This window comes from Lissotriton vulgaris, chromosome 2_1 (assembly GCF_964263255.1).
Source record: "Lissotriton vulgaris chromosome 2_1, aLisVul1.2, whole genome shotgun sequence".
In the NCBI taxonomy this organism is placed as follows: Eukaryota; Metazoa; Chordata; class Amphibia; order Caudata; family Salamandridae; genus Lissotriton; species Lissotriton vulgaris.
The window spans coordinates 844,443,252-844,463,900 of NC_141687.1; the positions used below are offsets into that span (position 1 = coordinate 844,443,252).

Sequence of the window (20,649 nt, forward strand, 5' to 3'; positions counted from 1 at the left end):
GGAGCAAATATGGACATTTAAGTGTTGTAAAGTCATCCACTCTGCTGTGAATAGATTTGTCCAATCGGGATTACTTTATAGTGTGCATACTCTCCTTAAAAAGGTTCCTAAGTAAAAATTGTGCAAAGCATTACTTTTGATTTCAAGGTCGCTGCTTCCCCCCCAAAAATCTGCTTTGAACAAACAACTGCTGCGGATCCTTAAGAATTGAGAATAAGGAAGGGAGTCACTAATGGCTCTAGGGTGGTGACTGGAGTACGCCAGGAGTGTGTTTCACTCAGTGGGACCTTGACGTAAATTACTAATTGTCACCTGATGTTTTGTTCCTGTTTTCTTTGTTTCTTTGGTTTTAACACTTATTAGGTTAACCCCGGAAGGGGTTCATTTTCCTTATTTTATTTGTTCAAGTTGATAATAAAATGTTATTTATATATTCATTGTAATAATTCCAGGGTATTATATTTTTTGTTACCAGAGTATTGTTTTGCTAAATTTTCGCTTAGGGACCTTTGTTACAGTAACCGTCTCATACCCTTGGTCTCTACTGACCTTTGGGTTCCCTTGTATTTATTTACATACTCTCCTCAAAAGGCATGTTTACTTAAACACCTTTTCCCTTAAATCACTTTGCATCAACCAGAAAGCACAATTCTTTTATATCACTTTGCAAAACCCAGGCCCACATTCAATGATTTCCCTACATTCTAGGGAGTTTGGTAGAGGTCTAGCAGTGATCCATATTTGGTGGTGTCTTGTGATACCAAGAGAGCTGTTTTTGTACACAATTCAATAGAGGACAGAAAGGTGTATTTCCTTTCAGTATGGTGAATCTCTTAGTGTATGGCACTCATCAGGTCATGATTTCAACATAAGTTTGCCTTCACTGTATTGTTGAACTCTCCATTACCTTGGAGACAAGCTGCACATTTGCTATCAATGTGTGCTTGACTTAAGTAATTGTGAAGTTACTGCAACATGTTTTTGCGTTTTACCTCTCAAGATGCAGAAGAAGCATTGGTGATACTTTGTGAGAGGGGAGCTCATGTGCTAGTATAGTTCTTAAATAGACAGACTTGAGCGTAGCTCTGTGACGTAGGCAAAAGACCCTAGGTACTTTGATCTCCATGCTAAAATTGGTAAGAGGGACTGTTAATTGAAAGTGAGACCTATGAGTAATGTGTAGTGAGATGGTGTTACTACCTCGGTCGGTCAGCATCCTAAATTGGCCATCTTGTAGAAAAAGTGCACACAGTATGGTGTATCACCCGTGAGTGTTAATGTATACACACAGAGTAATGTATAGGAGTGTGCAGAGAAAGGTGTGTTCGAGGCATGTGTGCTGTAGATACACATGCTTTGTATACTCCTGCCATCTAGTGTTGGGTCCGGATGTTTGGAAGTTGTTTTTCTTCGAATAATTCTTTCCTAGTCACAGAGTAAGGCGGCGACTCCTTTAGGTGATAGTGCGCATGGTTATCGACTCAATTTTTACGCAGTCTGGTGCGGACGTGCATTGCTGCGCTCCGGTTTGAAACCGTTTTTCAGGTTCCCTTCGACACGCAGTCCTCTCTACCCTACGCGTTTCCCACTTCTCTGCATATTGTTTAGACATCAGAATCAACTTTCGATCGGGAAGCTTCGTGGACTGCCTTCGAGGCCTAACCGCGCCCAGTCAGCTCTCCATCGATGGATCAGACTCAGTTTAAATTCTGTCCTCATTGCCAAGCGAAGTATCCGCTCTCTGACTCACATAAGGTGTGCAACTTGTGCTTGTCTCCGGAGCACAAGGAAGAAGACTCTCACACTTGCAGATCATTCTGATCAAAAAAGACTCTTCGCGGTTGTCCAGCTCGACGTCATGAGATGCAGCGTCAAAGCATCTAAGGCATGCCAGACATCTTTGGTGAAGACTCCTGCCAAGAAAACATTCAGGCATCAACTGCAGAGGAAGAGGCAGCCTTTTCCAAACAAGGCTTCGGCTCGGAGCTCGAGATAGATCTCAACGCCGAAGAGCTGCCACAGGGACAAGGTAACGTGAGTACCAAAGACCCCTTGCCCCTACAAACTAAAAAAAAATACAGAAGGCTTCGGCACCACCTCTGCCTCCTGGCCAAGGCCGGCACCGAGACAACATTTCTGACGCCTTGGCACCGAAGCTACCACTCAAGTGTTCCGGCCCGGCACTGAGTCGACAAAAGTCCTCCCTAGAGACGAAAGCCTCAGGTTCCAAGCACAAGTCCGGCTCGGAGCCAAAGTCTTCTATGCCGAAAGCCAAGCAGCCTTTGGAGCTGAAATCTTCTGTCTGGAAAGGCTACCCTACGTCGGCAGCGAAAACGTCGGCACCTAAAACTTCTGCGCCAAAACAGAGAACCCTTCGGATCTGAAATTGGACACTATTCCACCCGATTCAAAGCCAAAGAGGTTGCATATTAACCCTGACACTGGCCGTATTCACGTAAAGCCACCTCAGAAACGCAAGCTTCAAGAAGAGAACACTTACAAAATCCCCTTGAAGAGAGTCTGTAGCTACATGTCCTTTTCATATACCATTGTCTCCACCTCCATCACCACCTCAGAATCCTTTGCAAATTACACCTCTAGATTCTCCTCAATCTCATCATAGCAATGATGATGCAGATGATGGGGGGGATGAATATTCCAACAGACCCATGGACAGATTACACACTGGATCCCACAGGTGATACAGACACAGACCTTTACCCAGCCAACCCATCTCCTCCAGACGACAATGCATCACACCAGGAACTCATTGCCAGGGCTGCACATTACCTTGAGATAGAGCTCCACAAAGAATCAATAGAAGATTTTTTGTTTGAGACATTGGCAATTAAACACAGGTCATCACAATCCCTTCCAATGCTTAAGGACATAATGCAACATATATGCTGATGAGATTTTTCAAGAACCAGTCAGAGCCTGCATCTTTATACCTAGAATGGACAAAAAATATATGGCCTCGCCTACAGACCCCATTTTTATCAAAGGACAAGTGCCATTAGATTCCCTAGTCGTATCAAATGCTTGTAAAAGAGCAAATTCTCAAACATCAGGGGATGCTCCTCCGCCAGACAGAGTCCAAACTAATTAACGCTTCTGGCAAGCGCGTTGCCGCTCAGGCAGCAAACCAATGGCGCATTGCGTATACCAAAGGCCTTTTAGCCAGATATGACAGAGCACACTGGGAGGAAATGGAACAATTGCTCCAATATCTCCCAGATGAGCATAAGGCTAAAGCACAGGACTTGTTGAATGAGGGTAAGCTCATTTCTAATCCCTCTATGCGTTGTGCTCTAGATGCTGTAGACAGCGTAGGGAGAGAGATTAACACCAGCATCCTGCTTAGGAGATACTCTTGGTTAAGAATTTCAGGTTTTAAACCTGAGGTCCAACAATCCATCCTTACCACACCATTTGATAAAGAACACCTATTTGGCCCAAAGTTGATCAGGCATTGGAAAAGATGAAAAAGGACACTGAAGTCGCAAAATCTATGGGAGCACTTCAGACGGTATCCAACAGAGGTTCCTTTCGTAGCTCCTTCTACAGAGGAGGGTCAAAGACAACATCCCCAGATCAAAATACCCCCGCTTATAAAGGTAACAACCAGTCCTCTCCCTCGAGAGGTTTTTTCCGAGGAGGTTATAGAGGCAGCAACTTCAAAGGTAGGGGAAGGGTAACACACCCCGTAACTCTCCTTCCCCCAACAAACAGTGACTTGCCCACGCTTACCCCCCCCCCCCCCCGATTATACCACACCTGTCGGGGGAAGACTTCAGCAATTCCTCCCCACAAGTATCAATTTACAATTTACATTTGGCAGTCTGTTATTGCCTGGAGCTTACCAGCAATCCCCCAAACATTTCACCTCGCTCTCTCAAGTTATCTCCAGAACACATACACTTGTTAAAAGAAGAGGTCCAGTTCCTTTTACTAAAAGGAGCAATAGAGCTAGTTCCAAAACAGTACTAGGGCTCAGGGGTTTACTTTCTTTACTTTCGCATCCCTAAAAAGCATTGTTCCCTAAGACCTATTCTAGATCTTAGAGAGCTAAACCATTACATACTGTCAGTATTTTCACATGGTGACACTGCAACAAGTACTCCCATTTTAACAAACAGCAGACTTTGTCTACTCTAGATTTGAAAGACACATATTTTCATGTTCCAATTCATGCTCAGAGTGACTACAGCGCCCAGAGTGTTTACCAAATGCCTGGCAGTAGTTGCTGCTCATCTCAGAAGACAACAAAGTCACATCTTTCCCTACCTAGACGACTGGCTCATCAAAGCCAGCACTCACCAAAACTGTCTGCAGCACACACAGATCACAATAGATCTACTTCATCTACTGGGCTTCACCATCAATGCACAAAAGTCTCAACTGCACCCCTCACAGAAGCAGTCTTATCTAGGAGCCACTCTCGACACAGTCAAGGCTCTAGCCTCTCCCAATAAAGCCAGAATACACAATATTTATGCTGCCATTCAACAGTTTCATCCCAACCAGCCATTATCAGCCAGAGTGTTCATGCAACTACTGAGAATGATGGCGTCTTGCATAGCAATTGTACCCCATGCAAGGGTTCACTTGCGCCCCCTACAAGGGTGCTTAACCCGTCAATGGAATCAATCACAGGGTCTGTAACCGATCTAGCGTTGGTAGACCGCTGTACCAAGCGGTCTCTGCAGTGGTGGAACCCACAAAACCTATCAGTAGGGAGGTCTTTCATCGACACTGTTCCACAGATCGTGCTCACAGCAGACGCCTCTCTAACAGGCTGGGGGGCTCACCTAAAAGATTACACAATACAAGGCATGTGGAGCAGCAAGCAGAAAACTCTCCACATTAACCATCTAGAACTCTTAGCTGTCTTCCTAGCACTGAAAGCTTTTCAGACTCATCTCATTGCCATATCTGTCCTAGACCGGACGGACAACATGACAGCAATGTACTATGTACAAAAACAGGGGAGGGGGACGCTCTCTCCAACTGTCACGCCTCTCTCAAGCCATTTGGAATTGGGCGATCCATCACAAGATTTATCTTTTGGCAGAACATCTCCCAGGAGTAAACAAGCAAATTGCTGATTTCCTCAGCAGAAGAAAGCAACAAATTCATGAATGGGAACTTCACCCCCAAGTTCTCTTTCCGTACTTCCAACAGTGGAAATTCCCATTAATAGACCTATTCTCCACAGCCGAAAACGCAACATGCCAAAACATCGGGTCCAGATACCCACATCTGTGATCAAAGAGCAATGCCCTATGGAGGATGATGATGGATAATATTGCACTTAAATGGATGGCTTCCTTTCTGCAGGATAGGAGCTTCCATGTGGCACAACGTCCACATATTTCCAAAAGCATAACTCTGCCACAAAGGGTCCCTCCAGGCTTCATTTTGAGCCCTACTCTTTTTTTATCTGTATGTTGCACCCCTGGCAGAGATTGTGGAACGACAGGGCGTCACCATTGTGTCATATGAAGACGACACACAATTGGTGGTGTCACTATCACACACCTCTGACGAAGCAGCCATGAAGTTCTCCTCCTGCCTGAAGGACATGAACTCCTGGATGACAAACAACTGCCTTAGAATGAATGGCAGTAAAACAAAGAATTTGGTGGTGGAGAAATCCCCCTCCATTTGATCATCAGCATGGTGGCCACAGGTATTGGGCCCTACTCCTACTCCAAGTAAACTGGTTAAAAACCTAGGAATGTGGTTGAACTCCAATCTGTCTCTTCAGGCACAGACCCATAAGGAGGCAAGGAAGCGCTTCGGAATTCTGGGAATGTTACGAAAAACCTGGACGCTCTTCCTACCCCAACTAGGAAAACCCTGGTCCACGCCTTGGTAACATCTCAACTGGACTATGGAAACGCTCTTTACTTAGGAGTAACTAAAAAAATGCCTTCATAGGCTACAATGTATCAAGAACACGGCAACCTGCCTCGTTCTGAAGCTGCCCTGGAGAGCTTCTACGGGGAAGGCTCTCGACGACCTGCACTGGCTGCCAGTTTCGAAAAGAGTCCTTTTTAAAGCCTTGTGCATTAGTCACCGTAGCTTATAGGGCAAAGGTCCGAGTTATCTGCATGGCTTACTCACTACGTATAATCCTACATGCCATCTCAGATCAACCGGGACCTATCTGGTCAAAGTCCCTAAAGTACAAAAAGCTAGAATGGCGACACGCTCATTCAGCTATTTGGCAGCCAAAAATTGGAATGCTCTTCCTCTTTCTCTCTGAATCTTCAGAGGCTCTCTTCTGGAAGAAACTGGAAACATGGCTGTTCCAGGTATAGTTAAACAACAGGGGGTGGTGATGGACAGAGTTTCTGAATTAAGCAGAATACTCTCACCCAGTCAAGAGATCAGGGCTTAACCCAACACCGTTTTTTAGCTCACTGCACCATCCCAGCTAAGAACCTGGCTATATGCAAATTAGTCTGTCCCTGGCCCAGTGTATCATGGGAACAGGGCAAACCAAACTACCAAGCCAATTCTTTCACTGGGAAGGAAACAAGCTACCGGGGACCGGTTTCTGGCATTTCAGCCGTCTTCGGCCCGGCTGGCTTGAATCCTGATGGTGCAATGAGCAAGGGACTCACGTCTGAGTATACCCTTCCACGCTTATGGTGGACAAAATAATTAAACAACAGGGGGTGGTGATGGACAGAGTTTCTGAATTAAGCAGAATACTCTCACCCAGTCAAGAGATCAGGGCTTAACCCAACACCGTTTTTTAGCTCACTGCACCATCCCAGCTAAGAACCTGGCTATATGCAAATTAGTCTGTCCCTGGCCCAGTGTATCATGGGAACAGGGCAAACCAAACTACCAAGCCAATTCTTTCACTGGGAAGGAAACAAGCTACCGGGGACCGGTTTCTGGCATTTCAGCCGTCTTCGGCCCGGCTTGCTTGAATCCTGATGGTGCAGTGAGCAAGGGACTCATGTCTGAGTATACCCTGCCACACCTATAGTGGCCAAAAACGATTTAAAAAAGGGGGTGGTGATGAACAGAGTGTCTAAATTAAGCAGACCACTCTTACCCAGTCCAAAGATCAGGGTCTGGGAAAGATATGGCTGTGTAGTTCGGACTGGACTGTTCCCATGGGGCACAGGGTCAGAGCTGATTTGCATAAAGCCATTATCTAACCCAGGGTGGTGTGGAGTGCAAAAAACGATGGATTTAGGCCCAGATCCTTGTACTGGGGTGAATGTAAGACATTGATCTACATTCTGTCCATCAAATTGTTTTTTGTAATTTTCTCCCTGAGTGTACTGGGGTAGCTCAGACGTGGGTCCCAGAGCCTCCACACCACTGGGCTGATGAGGTGTTACCTCGAAACCGGTCCGGTCCTCGGATGCTTGATTCCGGTCTGGGAAAGATATGGCTGTGTAGTTCGGACTGGACTGTTCCCATGGGGCACAGGGTCAGAGCTGATTTGCATAAAGCCATTATCTAACCCAGGGTGGTGTGGAGTGCAAAAAACGATGGATTTAGGCCCAGATCCTTGTACTGGGGTGAATGTAAGACATTGATCTACATTCTGTCCATCAAATTGTTTTTTGTAATTTTCTCCAGGTATAGGTCCTTTACTCTGTTCTCTTTCCCTGTAGAGTTTTGCCTTAGCGCAGGGACACACTAGTTGGTGTAACCATGCGCTTTACAAGTGCTATTATTATTATTATTATTATTTATGAACTGGTCAGGAATATTTGTCTATGCTTTTCCGCCTCTTCCCATCGTTCCATGGGAGGTTCGGAAGCTCAGGCTAACCTCTTTCACGCTAATTCTGGTAGCTCCCACATGGGCTCACCAACCATGGTACACCACACTGTTGGAGCTGTCACTAGTTCCACATCAAAAACTGCACCTGAACTCCAGTCTCCTCACACAGAACCATGGAGAAATCAGACATCCAAATCCCAAAGAACTGACTTTCGTGAACTGGCTCCTGAAGTCATAGAGTTTGGTCACTTAAATTTACCACCAGACTATGAATATTCTAAAAGAAGCAAGAAAACCTACCAACAGAGCTTGCTATGCTGTAAAATGGAAAAGATGTGATGTATATTGCAATAACAGCAAAAGTGATCCTTTAAATGCTTCTATACATAACATTATTTGTTATTGGTTACAGTTACAGTGAACAGGACTGGCTCGTCGATTCGTTTGCAGCTTTAGCTGCATACTTAGAAAATAGGCAGCATCTATCACTATTCAGAGTTTCAGCAATACAGGCCTTCATGGAAGGTTTAAAAAGGGTAATTCCACCAAGGATTCCTCCTGCTCTATTGTGGAATCTCAACATTGTCCTCACAAGGCTTATGGATCCACCTTTTGAACCATTACACAAATGCCCTTTACAGTTCCTCTCATGGAAAGTGGCTTTCCTCATTGCTATCAAATCACTGATGAGTTGGTGAGCTACAGTCATTAACGCTAGAAGAGCCTTTCTTTCAGCTACACAAAGACAGGATAGTTCTCCTTACCAACCGCAAATTCCTTCTCAAAGTAGTTTATGCTTTTCATATAAACAAACTGGCTGAGTTACCAGTTTTCTTTCCTCAACCTGATTCCGTAGCCGAACACGCTCTTCACACGCTTGACGTTAAAATAGCTTTATTGTACTACATTGATAGGACAAAGGACTTCCAAAAAACAACTGTTTGTAGCATTTGCTCCACCTCATAAAGGCACTCCTATCTTCAAATCTGGTATGGTGCGATGGACTGTTAAATGCATTCAAACATGATATGCTAAAGCCAAAAGGACTTTGACTATACCCCCTAGAGCGCATTCCACTAGCAGAATAGTGGCTTCAGTGGCCTTCATAGGCTACAATGTATCAAGAACGTGGCAGCCTGCTTAGTTCTGAAGCTGCCCAGGAGAGCTTCTACGGGGAAGGCTCTTGACGACCTGAACTGGCTGCTGGTTTCGAAAAGCAGATATCCCTCTAGCTGACATATGTAAAGTAGCTAAATAGTCTATACCACACACATTTACCAAACACTATAGTGTAGATGTGTTAGCACGACAACAGGCTAATGTAGGCAAAGCAGTGTTCCAAACAACTGCAACACCTACAGGTTAGCCACCGCTTTTGGAGTTTACTGCTTTAAAGTCTATGCAAAGCATGTGTATCTACAGCACACATTCCTCGAAACGATAATATTACTTACCCAGTAAGCATCTGTTCTTCCAATGTAGAGCTGTAGATTCACATGTGCCAACCCGCCTCCCCGGGTACCTGTAGTTTTTGCAGTTCTTCATTATACATTTATACGCATGGACATCTCTATACTACACTTACTCCATTCTCACCCTCTTGCGGGAAAGCAATCTAACAATGGAGTCGATGACTATGTGCACTATCACCGAAAGGAGGAGTCACCTTACCTCGTGACTAGGAAAGACCTCTTCGAAGAAAAACAACTTGCAAACATTCTGACCCAACACTAGATGGCAGGAGTATGTAAAGCATGTGAATCTACAGCTCTACATGCCTAGAACAGATGCTAACTGGGTAAGTAACATTGTCCTTACCTTCCAGGGCATTATATAAATTAGAGCACCGTATGTGAGCGTGGGCTAAGTGAGATGTTGTGTTAGAGGACTTTTATATTTGGAGAGGTTAACCCAATGGAAAGCGTGTATGTGTGAGACTTCTACCAACAGAGACACCATGAGAAATAAAGATTAATGTCTAGACTGCACACTGTGAGTTACTTTTTCAAGTTATGGCTCTTGATCTTCTACAGTGGTGGATATTAAATTAGGTAAATGTTATGAAAGGGTGTGCAGTGACCATACTGAGAAGTAAATGTTCAGGGCCCAGAGATTCGAGTGACAGGGCATTGGAGCAGTAGCGAGAGCTGTCTTGCTCCGTCGTAGGGTGAGAGGTTAATCAGGCGACTGCTGCTTCTTTACTGCTGATGGATGTTCATAATTTCTTTTTCTCTATTTTGTTGTAGGGCATTGTGGGCAATTTAGCCAGTGGCAAGTCGGCCCTTGTTCACCGATATCTAACAGGCACCTACGTTCAGGAGGAATCCCCGGAAGGTAGGTCAAAACCAGTTGCCAGCGAGGCCTTGTTTTCCAAATTGGTTATTTAAACCACGACAGGAGCTAATCACTGTCTTTATAATTTTGCTAGAAAGAGTGTACATTCAAAAACAGAGCGTGTTGTGGTTACCACTTCTACAGTGTGTGCTTAACCAGAAATAACCTTTATCTAACATCAGATGGTATTAGCCGAATGCAACTCTGCCCACTGACTTGAGGCTCACTGGCATTCAATGAGAGAGCCCAGAAGTCTCGCTTCTCTGGGAGGCATGAGAAGGCTTCTGAATGTTTTTCATTGGAAAGCCCTGTGGATTACTTTCTATCCCTTCAACCAGTGGGGTCTTCATCCATGTCCATGCGCTGGTAGTAAAGTGCCCAGTCCTTCAACAAGGCAGGAATTAAAACAAAAAGAGTGTGAGGAGATTTACTGAACCTTCTTCTTTCATGGGAGTGCCAATACTCTCCCGTTAAATAATATAAATTCACTGCTCAGTAACATTAGTGCTGTCCCTTGTGTCAAAAAGCTACCCTTCATGGACAAGAAATATCTATACTTTCCCAATCAAATTAAAAGGTGTTGTGGATGGGGAGTCTGAGGATAGCTGCAAACATGTGGATTCTTCCGCAGTTCAGAATCCTCCTCCAAGCTCAAAAGTGAATAAAATTATTTACAAAGAGAGTTCTTCATTTTGACAAAAGAGAACAATTCCATTCTGGTGCAAAAATATTTATCTGTTAATGGTCCTTCTCAGATTCTTCGTATTGGTCGCTTCTTAGCAGTATTCATTCAGATAGTTGCTAATGTTTTTGTTTAAAAATAAAAAAAAAGCAATTTATTGATCTCTATTGCAACTGTTTGCAAATGATCACTGCTCTGTTGAAGTTACCAATATTCTGGCTTTCTCCCTTTCCATGTGGAGTAATAAATAATCTTTTGTTGATTTTTCTAATATAGTACCCAAAAGATACATCTCTCAGAAAAATAGGCCAAAAATATTAAACAGTGACCTAATCTATTCAGTGATCAGTAATATCTTATATTTCTCACACACATATGCAGTGATCAATAATCTGTTATTTCCTTTGTATTATTGATCATGTTCTTCATGCATTGATCATTGTGTTTGGTTTTCTCATGCAGTGATCAATCTGGTATTGATTGTTCCCTATGCAGTGACAACAATCTGGCATTGATCTTGTTGGCTCTCACGGCGATCACACTGCTAGGGTTCCTGTTTACTACTTGTGTTTTAATAATGGTGTTTACCCTGTACCCGGATTATTCTCATATGCACCCTGCTTTCTCTGACATACATATCCACCCAGATTTCACCTTGCTTTTTCGGTAGCAGCTCTGGTGTTGGAGGGTGCTGTCATCACCACCATGCGTGGATGGCTGTGTGCTGTTGAAGTCTTTCCTACCGTAATGTGAAGGAAGAGGGTTATAACAGCCTCTCAGCTGGTGCAAACCATGGCTTCCCGTAAGCCGCACTGATTCAATGGCGTTTTTCTACTCAAAGTTGTTGGTCAAAGCAGGACGTTTCTCTGTTTAGGGATTGATCCCAGAGCAGAGGATTATGTACTGTGGCAGCAGTGCTCGTTTGTGCTTCACATTTTTCTTCACTGTGGGCATTGAACATTGGATAACAAGTGTATGAATGTCTGAGGGATGCTTCTGTTTTTACATAGTCTTCCGGTAACAATGGCGGACAGGGGTATTCATTGTATTAACTATGGCCCTCTCCTGTCAGATTTTAGCTTAAACCCAGAACTTGTCTGGAACCTTAGGCTGAATCTGTCCAGCTTTAGCTAACCCCAATCCTTTTGGTGAATGCCGAGCACAGTTGCCTGTTGTTGGACGCCGTGTTGACCTGTCAGTGGCTTCCCCCAGAAAGGAGAGTTTTCTACAGTTTGGAGAGGAAATCTTACTTTGCATTGCTTGCTAAGTGGGTGTCTAGTACACTTAGATATATGTCAATCAGTTAAAAAATTAACAAGAAAATAAATGTAGGGTAGCCATTCAAAATTAAGTTCCCAACACTAGAATCTCAAATACTGGCAATCCCCCAATGTGCAGAGAGTCTGTACATTAGTCTACATGTATTTCTTGCTACTGCAGTGTTTTGTGAGTCGTGTGTTTCAGTGCTGCATTCACAATTGATACAGTTAATCAGTCTAGACCAGCATGTTTGTGCTTGGCGGCTGCCGGCATGCTTCGTACCACTTGTGGTTCCAGTCCACTTCAGCTACTAGTCACTATCTTTAGGCGCAAGCCCCTGGGCTTGAAGTACACTGTACGGCACTTCAGCTGATGGAGTACCCCATGGAGATCCCAGCCTCCCCAGATAGAACCTCACCCTGTCTCCAGGTGTCCTCCACGATTGAAAGTAGCCTATAGTTCCTATTTTTTGCAATGGTATTTTTTGCTCTTTGCCCATTCAAACCTGTGCTTCCAGGTACCAATTCCTAGAAACAGTTAATAACAAATGTGACCAATTTCATTTGCAGGATCTTCATTAACCTACACTTCTCCCCCAATTTAAACTTATTATCAAAATATGGTGAACAAAAATACCAGATCCAGATGTTTTGGACAGTTCTAGTCATTAATAATATCCATTAGTCTCGGAAACGTCAACATTTTTAGGTTGGGGCAATATCAGTCCCCCTTAGCAAGAGTCGTCCATCAGTGCTCAGCAGTGTCAATGTGTCTAATAGTATACCAAGAGAGGCCATGAATGTGCTCTCTTCTTGTTGCTTCATGCTTTGTCTGCTCTTGTGTGTGTGCCATGACTGTTTCAGTCCGTCTTTGAATCTCTGGTTCCTTCCTTCCCTCACTGGCTCTTCCATTCTTTGCAGATATCGATGCAGGTAACGCTTCCTTCTCTCCGCCCGGCGCTTCAGGGGCTGAGGAGGCTCCACTTCTCCATCGGAGAGTTTTCCACTTTTCTTCTGTGTCTCATGCTTCACCATTTAACTCTAGCCTCAATCCATCCATCCACCCTCACTCTGTCTGTCTGCGCCCTGGTGTAGTGGTAGTGGTAGACTAGTTGCACCTTGTGTCTTCTGTAATCCGTCACCCCATCCCAGGTTGCTTCGTGGTGGCATGTGAGGCGGAGACCTGAAGGGCTCTGAAGGCACCATTCCCACCGCGGCTGCAGGTAAAGCAAACTGGACAGAATAGCCAAGAATTAAACACCACCACTGCGAAACCATCACTATCAGCTATTGTCTGCCTTTGATTGGGGTTGAAGAACCCTTAGATTGCTTTAATGGATGTATGTCAGCCCATATTGCTGTGGAGTTCCTAAGTGCGTCATAGAAGAAAAGGTTTGAATTGGATGCTCATAACTTTGGCCCTTTACTCCTTTTACGGAGTCATGGGTGACCTGCAATGCCTCCCAGATACTCCTGCAGTAAATGATAAATTGTCTCATCTGGCATTAAAGTGCATGGACACCAGCGCTGGGTGCATTTATCGCGCTTGAATCCACAGTCTCATTTGCTGGTATTCTATGTTGGGTATAACCGGGCCATCAAAATAGTGGGATGCTGAACCATTTTCGCCATAATCATAGATTTGCCACACTTGCCATATAATTAACCATCTGCTGCCTAGTTTGTAGATTTAAAAAGAAAATGTTCCTAGTTGAAAGGACCAAAAGTTGTTTTGAAAGAAGCACTACACATGTCACTGCGCCGTGCCTGACCCTTTCCTGTGGTTAACTGCCCGTGTTTTAGTTGTCAATTGAGGAATTCATGTTTTAAAGCAGTACTGAGTTGAAATGTTTGCCCAGGCAGTATTAATATAGCCTTATAGCCCGCCGTAGCAGGCTATACGGGCTATTAAAGGCCCGCTGAATAGTTAAAGGCCTGAGCCGAAGGCGAGAGACTTTAACGAGACAGCGGGACTTTAATAGCCGGTATAGCCCTGCTACGAAGGGCTATAAGGCTATTGGAACATTCTGCCAGTAGAGGGCAGAATGTTCTAACAAATTAAACAAAGGGTTCTCAAAGCCCGAGGGGATATAAATCCCCTCGAGCTTCGAGAAGCCTTTGTAGAACATTGGAAAGTTGCTCTGCGGGCCTTTATCGGCCCGTAGAAGCATGGAGCACTCCATTGTCTGCAATGGAGGTCCCAACATTCCAATGTTCTAATGTGTGTTAGAATGACAGGCCGTGAGATAATACTGCCACTGAATGTTGTAAAGTATACCGCATAATTTAGTTAACTCTGTCAGGTAATTTCGTCCTGCATTGCTGCATAATTCCAGTGTCCCTGCTCATACCCAGTATAATCAGTCAGTTTTGTGTGCGAGCAGGTAGTGTTTTCTTTTGCTGGTAGTATGCTGTAGTACACAGTCTGGCTTTCTGCAACCCTGCTTAAATACACAGTCTAATGTGCCGGTACTGGCCCCAAATACCCAATGTAATCAGCTAGTACAGCGCCTAGAGGTTCAGTCTTGTTGCCAGTATTGTATTTGCGAGGCTGCAGGGGTCTTTTTTGCTGGTGCTGTGGATGAATACGTTGCCTGACCTTCAGGCACTTCCAGGTCTACTCCACTGGTACTGCTGTGTAAACTCGGTGTATTTGAACACAGTAACGCCAGCTACTAGCAGATTACACTGGTTATCCAAACATACTAGTGCAGATAAAAAGGGGTGTCGACTGGATGGATATCTGTGCAAATTATTGGTAAGTTAGACAATATTCAAGCACAAAACCTTTAGAGAAGATTGAGTGCCTGTCCTGTGTCTGGACACCCACTCTGTACTGCAAGTACTGTCCATTAATGCCAGTGTGATCTGAGAGAACAGTTATTGGGCACCCAGTGTTATTTGTCGCTACACTGATTAGGTCTCCTGTGTGACCTGCAGGTTCTGTGTGCTTGGAATGGCCTGACGTACTATTACTGTGTAAGGGCTTCCTTGTATATCCAGTCATGTATGTTGTGTGTTAATATGTAATTTGCAGCCTGCTTGTGGACACGATAATTTTCGACCTCTGCAAAAGGTGCTGAAATTAAACTTGACTTAACGGTAATAGCCATCGGTGTTTAACCTGTCAATAATCTACATGTATAACAAGTTTCATTTCTCGTGAAATTTCTGGTTACCTGTCGTTCTTCTTGCTATTGATAATTGGCCCTTTTATGGTGCAGTCACCCTTCAGTATTGTGCTGGCATTGCTAGTTGCACACCTAAGTCTTGTCCGGGTATGTCATTTTTAGGTCGAGCCTGGGCAACGCATGAGCTGCTCTGCGAGGCATGGTGCATTGAGGTATGGCATAGAAGTTCCGCCATTTCCCACCCATCTTTGCAATTGGCTTCTGATACTGTCCTTGCAAAATAGTTGCTTTTCATTTGTGAATAGGCTCAGTAGTCTCTCCTTGGTACCATCTTGTCTGCATTTGTAACCTTCCATAACGGCTGGACTTTTTACTTGTGGTGTTACACGGTCTGCTTTATGTAGTCAGAGAGCACCATTTTCTTTAATCATCTTCCCCTGCCGGTGTGCTTCATCCTCAACATCGCAGCATGCCGCACGTTTTTATATTATTAGTATTGTATTTATTTAAATTACAGTCCGGTCTGCTTTAACTATAGATGCCACACTTATTTAACTTACTGCGTGGCCCCCTTTCACTTTAGCGGCCGGGCTTATTTAAGTATTCAATTTACAGCGCAGGCCTCTTTCACTTTAGGGCCACGCTTATTTATTTATATAATTAAAAGTGCAGGCTGCTTTCACTTTAGCACCCACCCTACGGAAGCTTTCTTAATAATTTTTTTCCTCCTTTGGGTGAAAGCACCCCATATGCGCTTTCACTTTAATGTTGCCACACCCCTCTCTTTAACTCTGCTCACTGTAACCTGAATACGGTGAGCAGCGTCTAAAAAAAGGGTGCGGCCACCATTAAAGTGGTCTTGCATTTGCGAGCGATAGAGCAGTTGGCCTTAGAAATAAAAATGCCTTTTATATATGTATTGCTTTTAAATACACATAAATAAAAGGCATTGTCATTTACAGTGCCAATAGCTTAAAAGCTCGCAAATGCGAGACCTATTGCATTGCAAATGCTTGTTCAGTCCTGTATGCGGTTTATCTCTTGGCACTTGGTAGTTATTCTCACTGCAGTATCATGTTGCCTCTCGTTCCTAGAGTTTACCTAGCACATGGTCTCTGCACATAGATCCTGTCTTCCTCTATTGTTTTAATTCCAGACTGACACTGGGTGGCTCTTGGTGCGCCATCCATTCCCCTCCCCTCCCCATCCCCCTGGCACCAACATCCTTGTTAGCATTGCCTTATAAAGGAGTCTCCTCCTTGCCAACAAGCTTGTGTTGTCTGGGCAACTCGAGCTTCAGGCAGGCTCATAATGGGAGGTCGGCAGTGTCTGTGCAGTTCTAGAGCCAGTCAGGCGCAGAAATGGGCAGGAGGAGGTGATTTGCTCTATCAATGCGCCTTCGCAGTAGACATTTTCAGGATAGAGATCTGGCACAGTAAATGAGTTTCTAGCACCAAATATGCTCAAAAAGGGCACTGCCGTGTTGCATCGACATCCTCAATGAGAGTAGAAGCCTGCGGTGAACAATTCTTGCTTGGCACACGTTTGATCACCTTGTTTTTTTGCTTTGATTTCCCCAAATCTAAATTCACAGTTTAAAAAAATTCCAATAAATCTGAGATTTTTCTATGTTCTGGGTGTATATTTAATTAAAATACGAAGGAACACAAAGCTTATAATTTTTTTTTTTAATTGGTTATATTTATATCTTTTAATGTGTTGACATAACACCTTCTGGGCACTTGAGAATGCCCATGCACGTGGGAAAATAAATATACCACGTTGTTACTTGGGTAGCACTAGAGTATATGTGATAGAAAAATTAAGGTAGAGATATGAGTTGGCATGGGATTTAGGTGAGAGGTCCTTAGGGATGTCTGCATAGTTACTGGAACCACATGAGTTGGGCTAAAATACTTTTGATTGCTTTCCGTTTGACACATCCTTGGACTTCAGTTTCGAAAATACCTCATTAGTTCGATTTTTAAAGTGTGTTACTTCAGATGTTTACTTCGCAATGTTTACTTTTTTCTTTCTGTACTTTCTTTGGATACTAAGTGTTACCAGTGCCTAATTTGTAAAAGAATAAGTACCTGGGCCCAAAGATTTGCTCAGAAGCTTGTGTCTGGTACAACTCGATGCCAGCGTGCCGAATTCAGAGACCGCGTGGTCTTTGTTGTGGTCTTGGTACCTCAACAGGATTCTTTAACCCACCACCAAAACGGTCATTGCCCTTGATCCCACTCTTGCAGGTTTTTTCGGCCCTGCTTTCTCAATTTGTCACGTTTTTTCAGTCTTTCTTCCTTCTCCTTATTCTCTCGTGTGTTTTCCTCTCTATCTCTGGATCAAAGTCTGATGAGGAATAACAAGTGACGAAAATGAGTATTGGTGGCCCCACTTGCAAACACCGGCTCAAATTAAGCTGTGGTGTGTACCACTGTTGTCTTTCTCCTTCACTCATCTTTTTTTTTTTTTTTTTTTTTTACAGTATTGTGCTTTCCTTTTGTTTTATTAGTAAGCATAATTCCATACACTTTTACCCTTCGCTTCTTTTTAATTTTGACCCATTTTCTTCTGCATCTGAGAAGTAAGCCTTCTGAAGTTTGATTTAAAACCCTGTTTATAATCCGTTTTCGGAAGGTGAGAAAGGTAAAGTATATTCTCGTAAGCGTTCAGTCGTTTAGAGTCCTGTGTTCCAAGGACTTGGTCGCATGTTTTTCTTATTTGAAGTTCTGTTGGTGGACAATCTAAAAGTAGTTGAGGAGAGTTATCCAGATAATCTGTATCCTTGCCCCAGAACTCTCTGTGCATGGCACTTTAAACGCCAAGTTACTATAATAAAAACAGTTTTACATAGTACTTAATCCAACTGTTTTTTTGTTTCTAAGCACTGTAACTAACAGGTGTTACTACTTAATAGTTCAGTGGTACTTAATGAACTCTCCGTTTAATAATGAAAGGGCGAGTTCACCTCACCATGATTTAAACTTGGGATCAGCATCTCGCACCAGATGCCATTATCGAGCACAAAACTCTTGAGCCACCGTACTGGCACAGCAAGTACAGAGTCCAACTTGGCATGTGAAGGATTCTGGACAGCCCCACCCTTTGCTTCCTTTTAATAAGTGGTAGAATCCATCAAAGCATTGTTGGCTGAATTTGGTTCCTTTGACCATTGCATTGTATTTATAAAGCTGTAAGCTCTGTCACGCTGTAGTTTGGCAGTTGAAATCGAGGTAGATTCCAGCGATGTGGGCCATTCACAAGGGGCGCGCTCTTGACTGGGCTGCACAGCGCCAGAATTTCAGATTTGAATTTTAAGTTATATTGAGACAGAGAAAGTGCTTCCTCATTAAGTGCTTTATTAATCAGTGTTTTACAATGTGAGCCTGAGAGCCTGGCACTTTGCCAAAAAGAAAAAGATTTTTTTTTCTGCTACATCTGAAATTCCATCTGATGGTGATCAAGTCAAGAGGGGGCAATGATCACCCCCATGGTACGCCAGATAGGACCCTTTTGGTTTGAGTGCTGACTGACCCCATCCCGAATTTCTGGTTGTGATTGTTGGATTAATTTTCGGTCGAGCCTGCGAGAGTGCATTTTGCAAGACACTATTGTTTATAAAAATGGCTTTGAGCCCGCCATTGCTTACCATTTGTTGGCTTCAGTGTCACTCTTTTTACAGCCTCCTAGTTGGCTGGAGCATGCCAAGTGTCCCTTCTGTTCTTTTCTGTGGAGCACAGACCAAGCACAGGTTGATTCAACTTAATTTGGGCCTGTCCGCTGCTCCAGTCGTGATTGCGGTACCTTTTCTTCCTCTCGCCTCCCCCCCCCCCCCATTCTCCCTTACCCCATCTGGTTCTTCCTCATTTTGTTTTCTCTATAACCCCTCCTTACCGTTGTCCATTATTGCTGCTCCCTCCCCCCTCTGTTGCTTCCATCACCCTCCGCGGGCTGCTGTGCAACATGTCTTAAAACATTGACAAATCCAACAGATCTTGCATAGGCAAGGCCTATTGGCTTTGCCAATGCTTATTTTGGTGTGCATGCATTTATTCCAAGAGGTGATCCCTTTGGGTTCAGTGTATTGACTCCCTTTATTGATGAATGCATTGCGAGTCCAGTGTTTGCCAAGGACATGAATGCAGAGTGCCAGAGTTTTAGTTCCACGTGTTTTTCAAGCTGACTTGTCACTTGCCTCCATTATTTTTTAGGGCCGAGGGAGGTTTGAGGTTGGCATGTAAATCGCTAGAATATCTGGATTACTTTCTTCATGAGCAATGTCATCTGTCAAAAGCAATTTCCCGCGCCTTTTAGAAACCCCAGTAGGATGCTGTGTGCTGCTTGTAAGATGCACTCTGGGGGTACAGATTCCATCACGCCTCGACAGATGTCTAGCTTTCACGTTTCTTTCGGCCGGCATCAATGTTCGGTTGGGCAAGGTTCAAAAATGTTTTAGAGCTCCGTCATGTGCTTGTGTTTCACTTACCTACAACTGGCTTTCCGGACCATCTGTACCCTGGTTTCAGCCCCCCTAGAACTGTCCTGTGAAGCAGATGTGATCAGTGTCCAATTCAGCGAGCTTGTGGATTCACAATGGATTTTTCTTTTATTTAGAGAGTTTTGTATGGCGGGTCAGTGACCTCGGAGCTCTGTACAGTGGGATTGATTTTGTTTTCTTTTTTGTACATAGCTTAGCTAGGTAAAGCAGGTTCGTTTAAGAGAAAGGGGGTTGGGATCACAACCAGCAACTGTCAGAAAGCAGTGGTGAGTAGCGTGATAGAAATGTCCAGTACAGTATAGCTTAAGAGTCCCAAAGATGGAAGAGCGAGGCAAGAAGCATCTCAACATTGTGGTCCCCAGACTGGGAGGTGAAGCACATGCTTCGAAGACGTTGTTGCTTTTGGTCTCACCATGTTCTCACGGGCAGTGCAATGCATTTTACAGGGAATAAGAAACACATGACGGAGAGAGAGGTCTCGAATAAAGTAACAGAAGTTTGTATGTTAGAATCTTAATATGTATACAATTAATGAATTAACTAATTGAGAAAGATATCTAGAGTCCGAATCCTGGCTTTGTGAGTGCAGATAGAATAGCTTAGGGACTGATCTCTAGGTGTCCTGTGTCTGCCGCCATTGATCTGATCGAGAAAGCTTTTCTGGAGACACAATGTCCTATGCATACATCTGTCTTGTGTTCGAGGCTGTCTCTTCTCAGACACCAGTGTTGATATCGGATAATTCCTATTATCTGGGTAGAAGCTATTTTTCCAGACCTTCAATTTCATGAAATTGTTTTCCATCTCTTTTAAAGGCTGGCCGTTTTTGAGCTAACATGGCTGTGGCTATGTAACTGATGCCTTTCCCTGGTGTATCAATGATGCCTTGATCCTGAGCTTTCCTGACATAATTCCTGTAAAGCCCCTGGACAGAAATAGACCATTCACAAGCCGCTTCCTCGCCTGCTTACATGACATGGACCG

The 20,649-nt window shown here is 44.0% G+C and overlaps 1 protein-coding gene across 5 annotated transcripts in view; it reads left to right on the forward strand.

Moving 5' to 3' along the window:
* Positions 1 to 20,649, forward strand: part of AGAP1 (ArfGAP with GTPase domain, ankyrin repeat and PH domain 1) — a 1,113,642-nt gene that overhangs the window by 450,281 nt on the left and 642,712 nt on the right. For all 5 annotated transcript variants that reach the window (XM_086956296.1, XM_086956297.1, XM_086956294.1 and 2 more), the window contains exon 3: positions 10,005 to 10,092. In XM_086956296.1, coding sequence (XP_086812422.1) covers positions 10,005 to 10,092 — 88 coding nt within the window. The remainder of the gene's footprint in view (positions 1 to 10,004; positions 10,093 to 20,649) is intronic.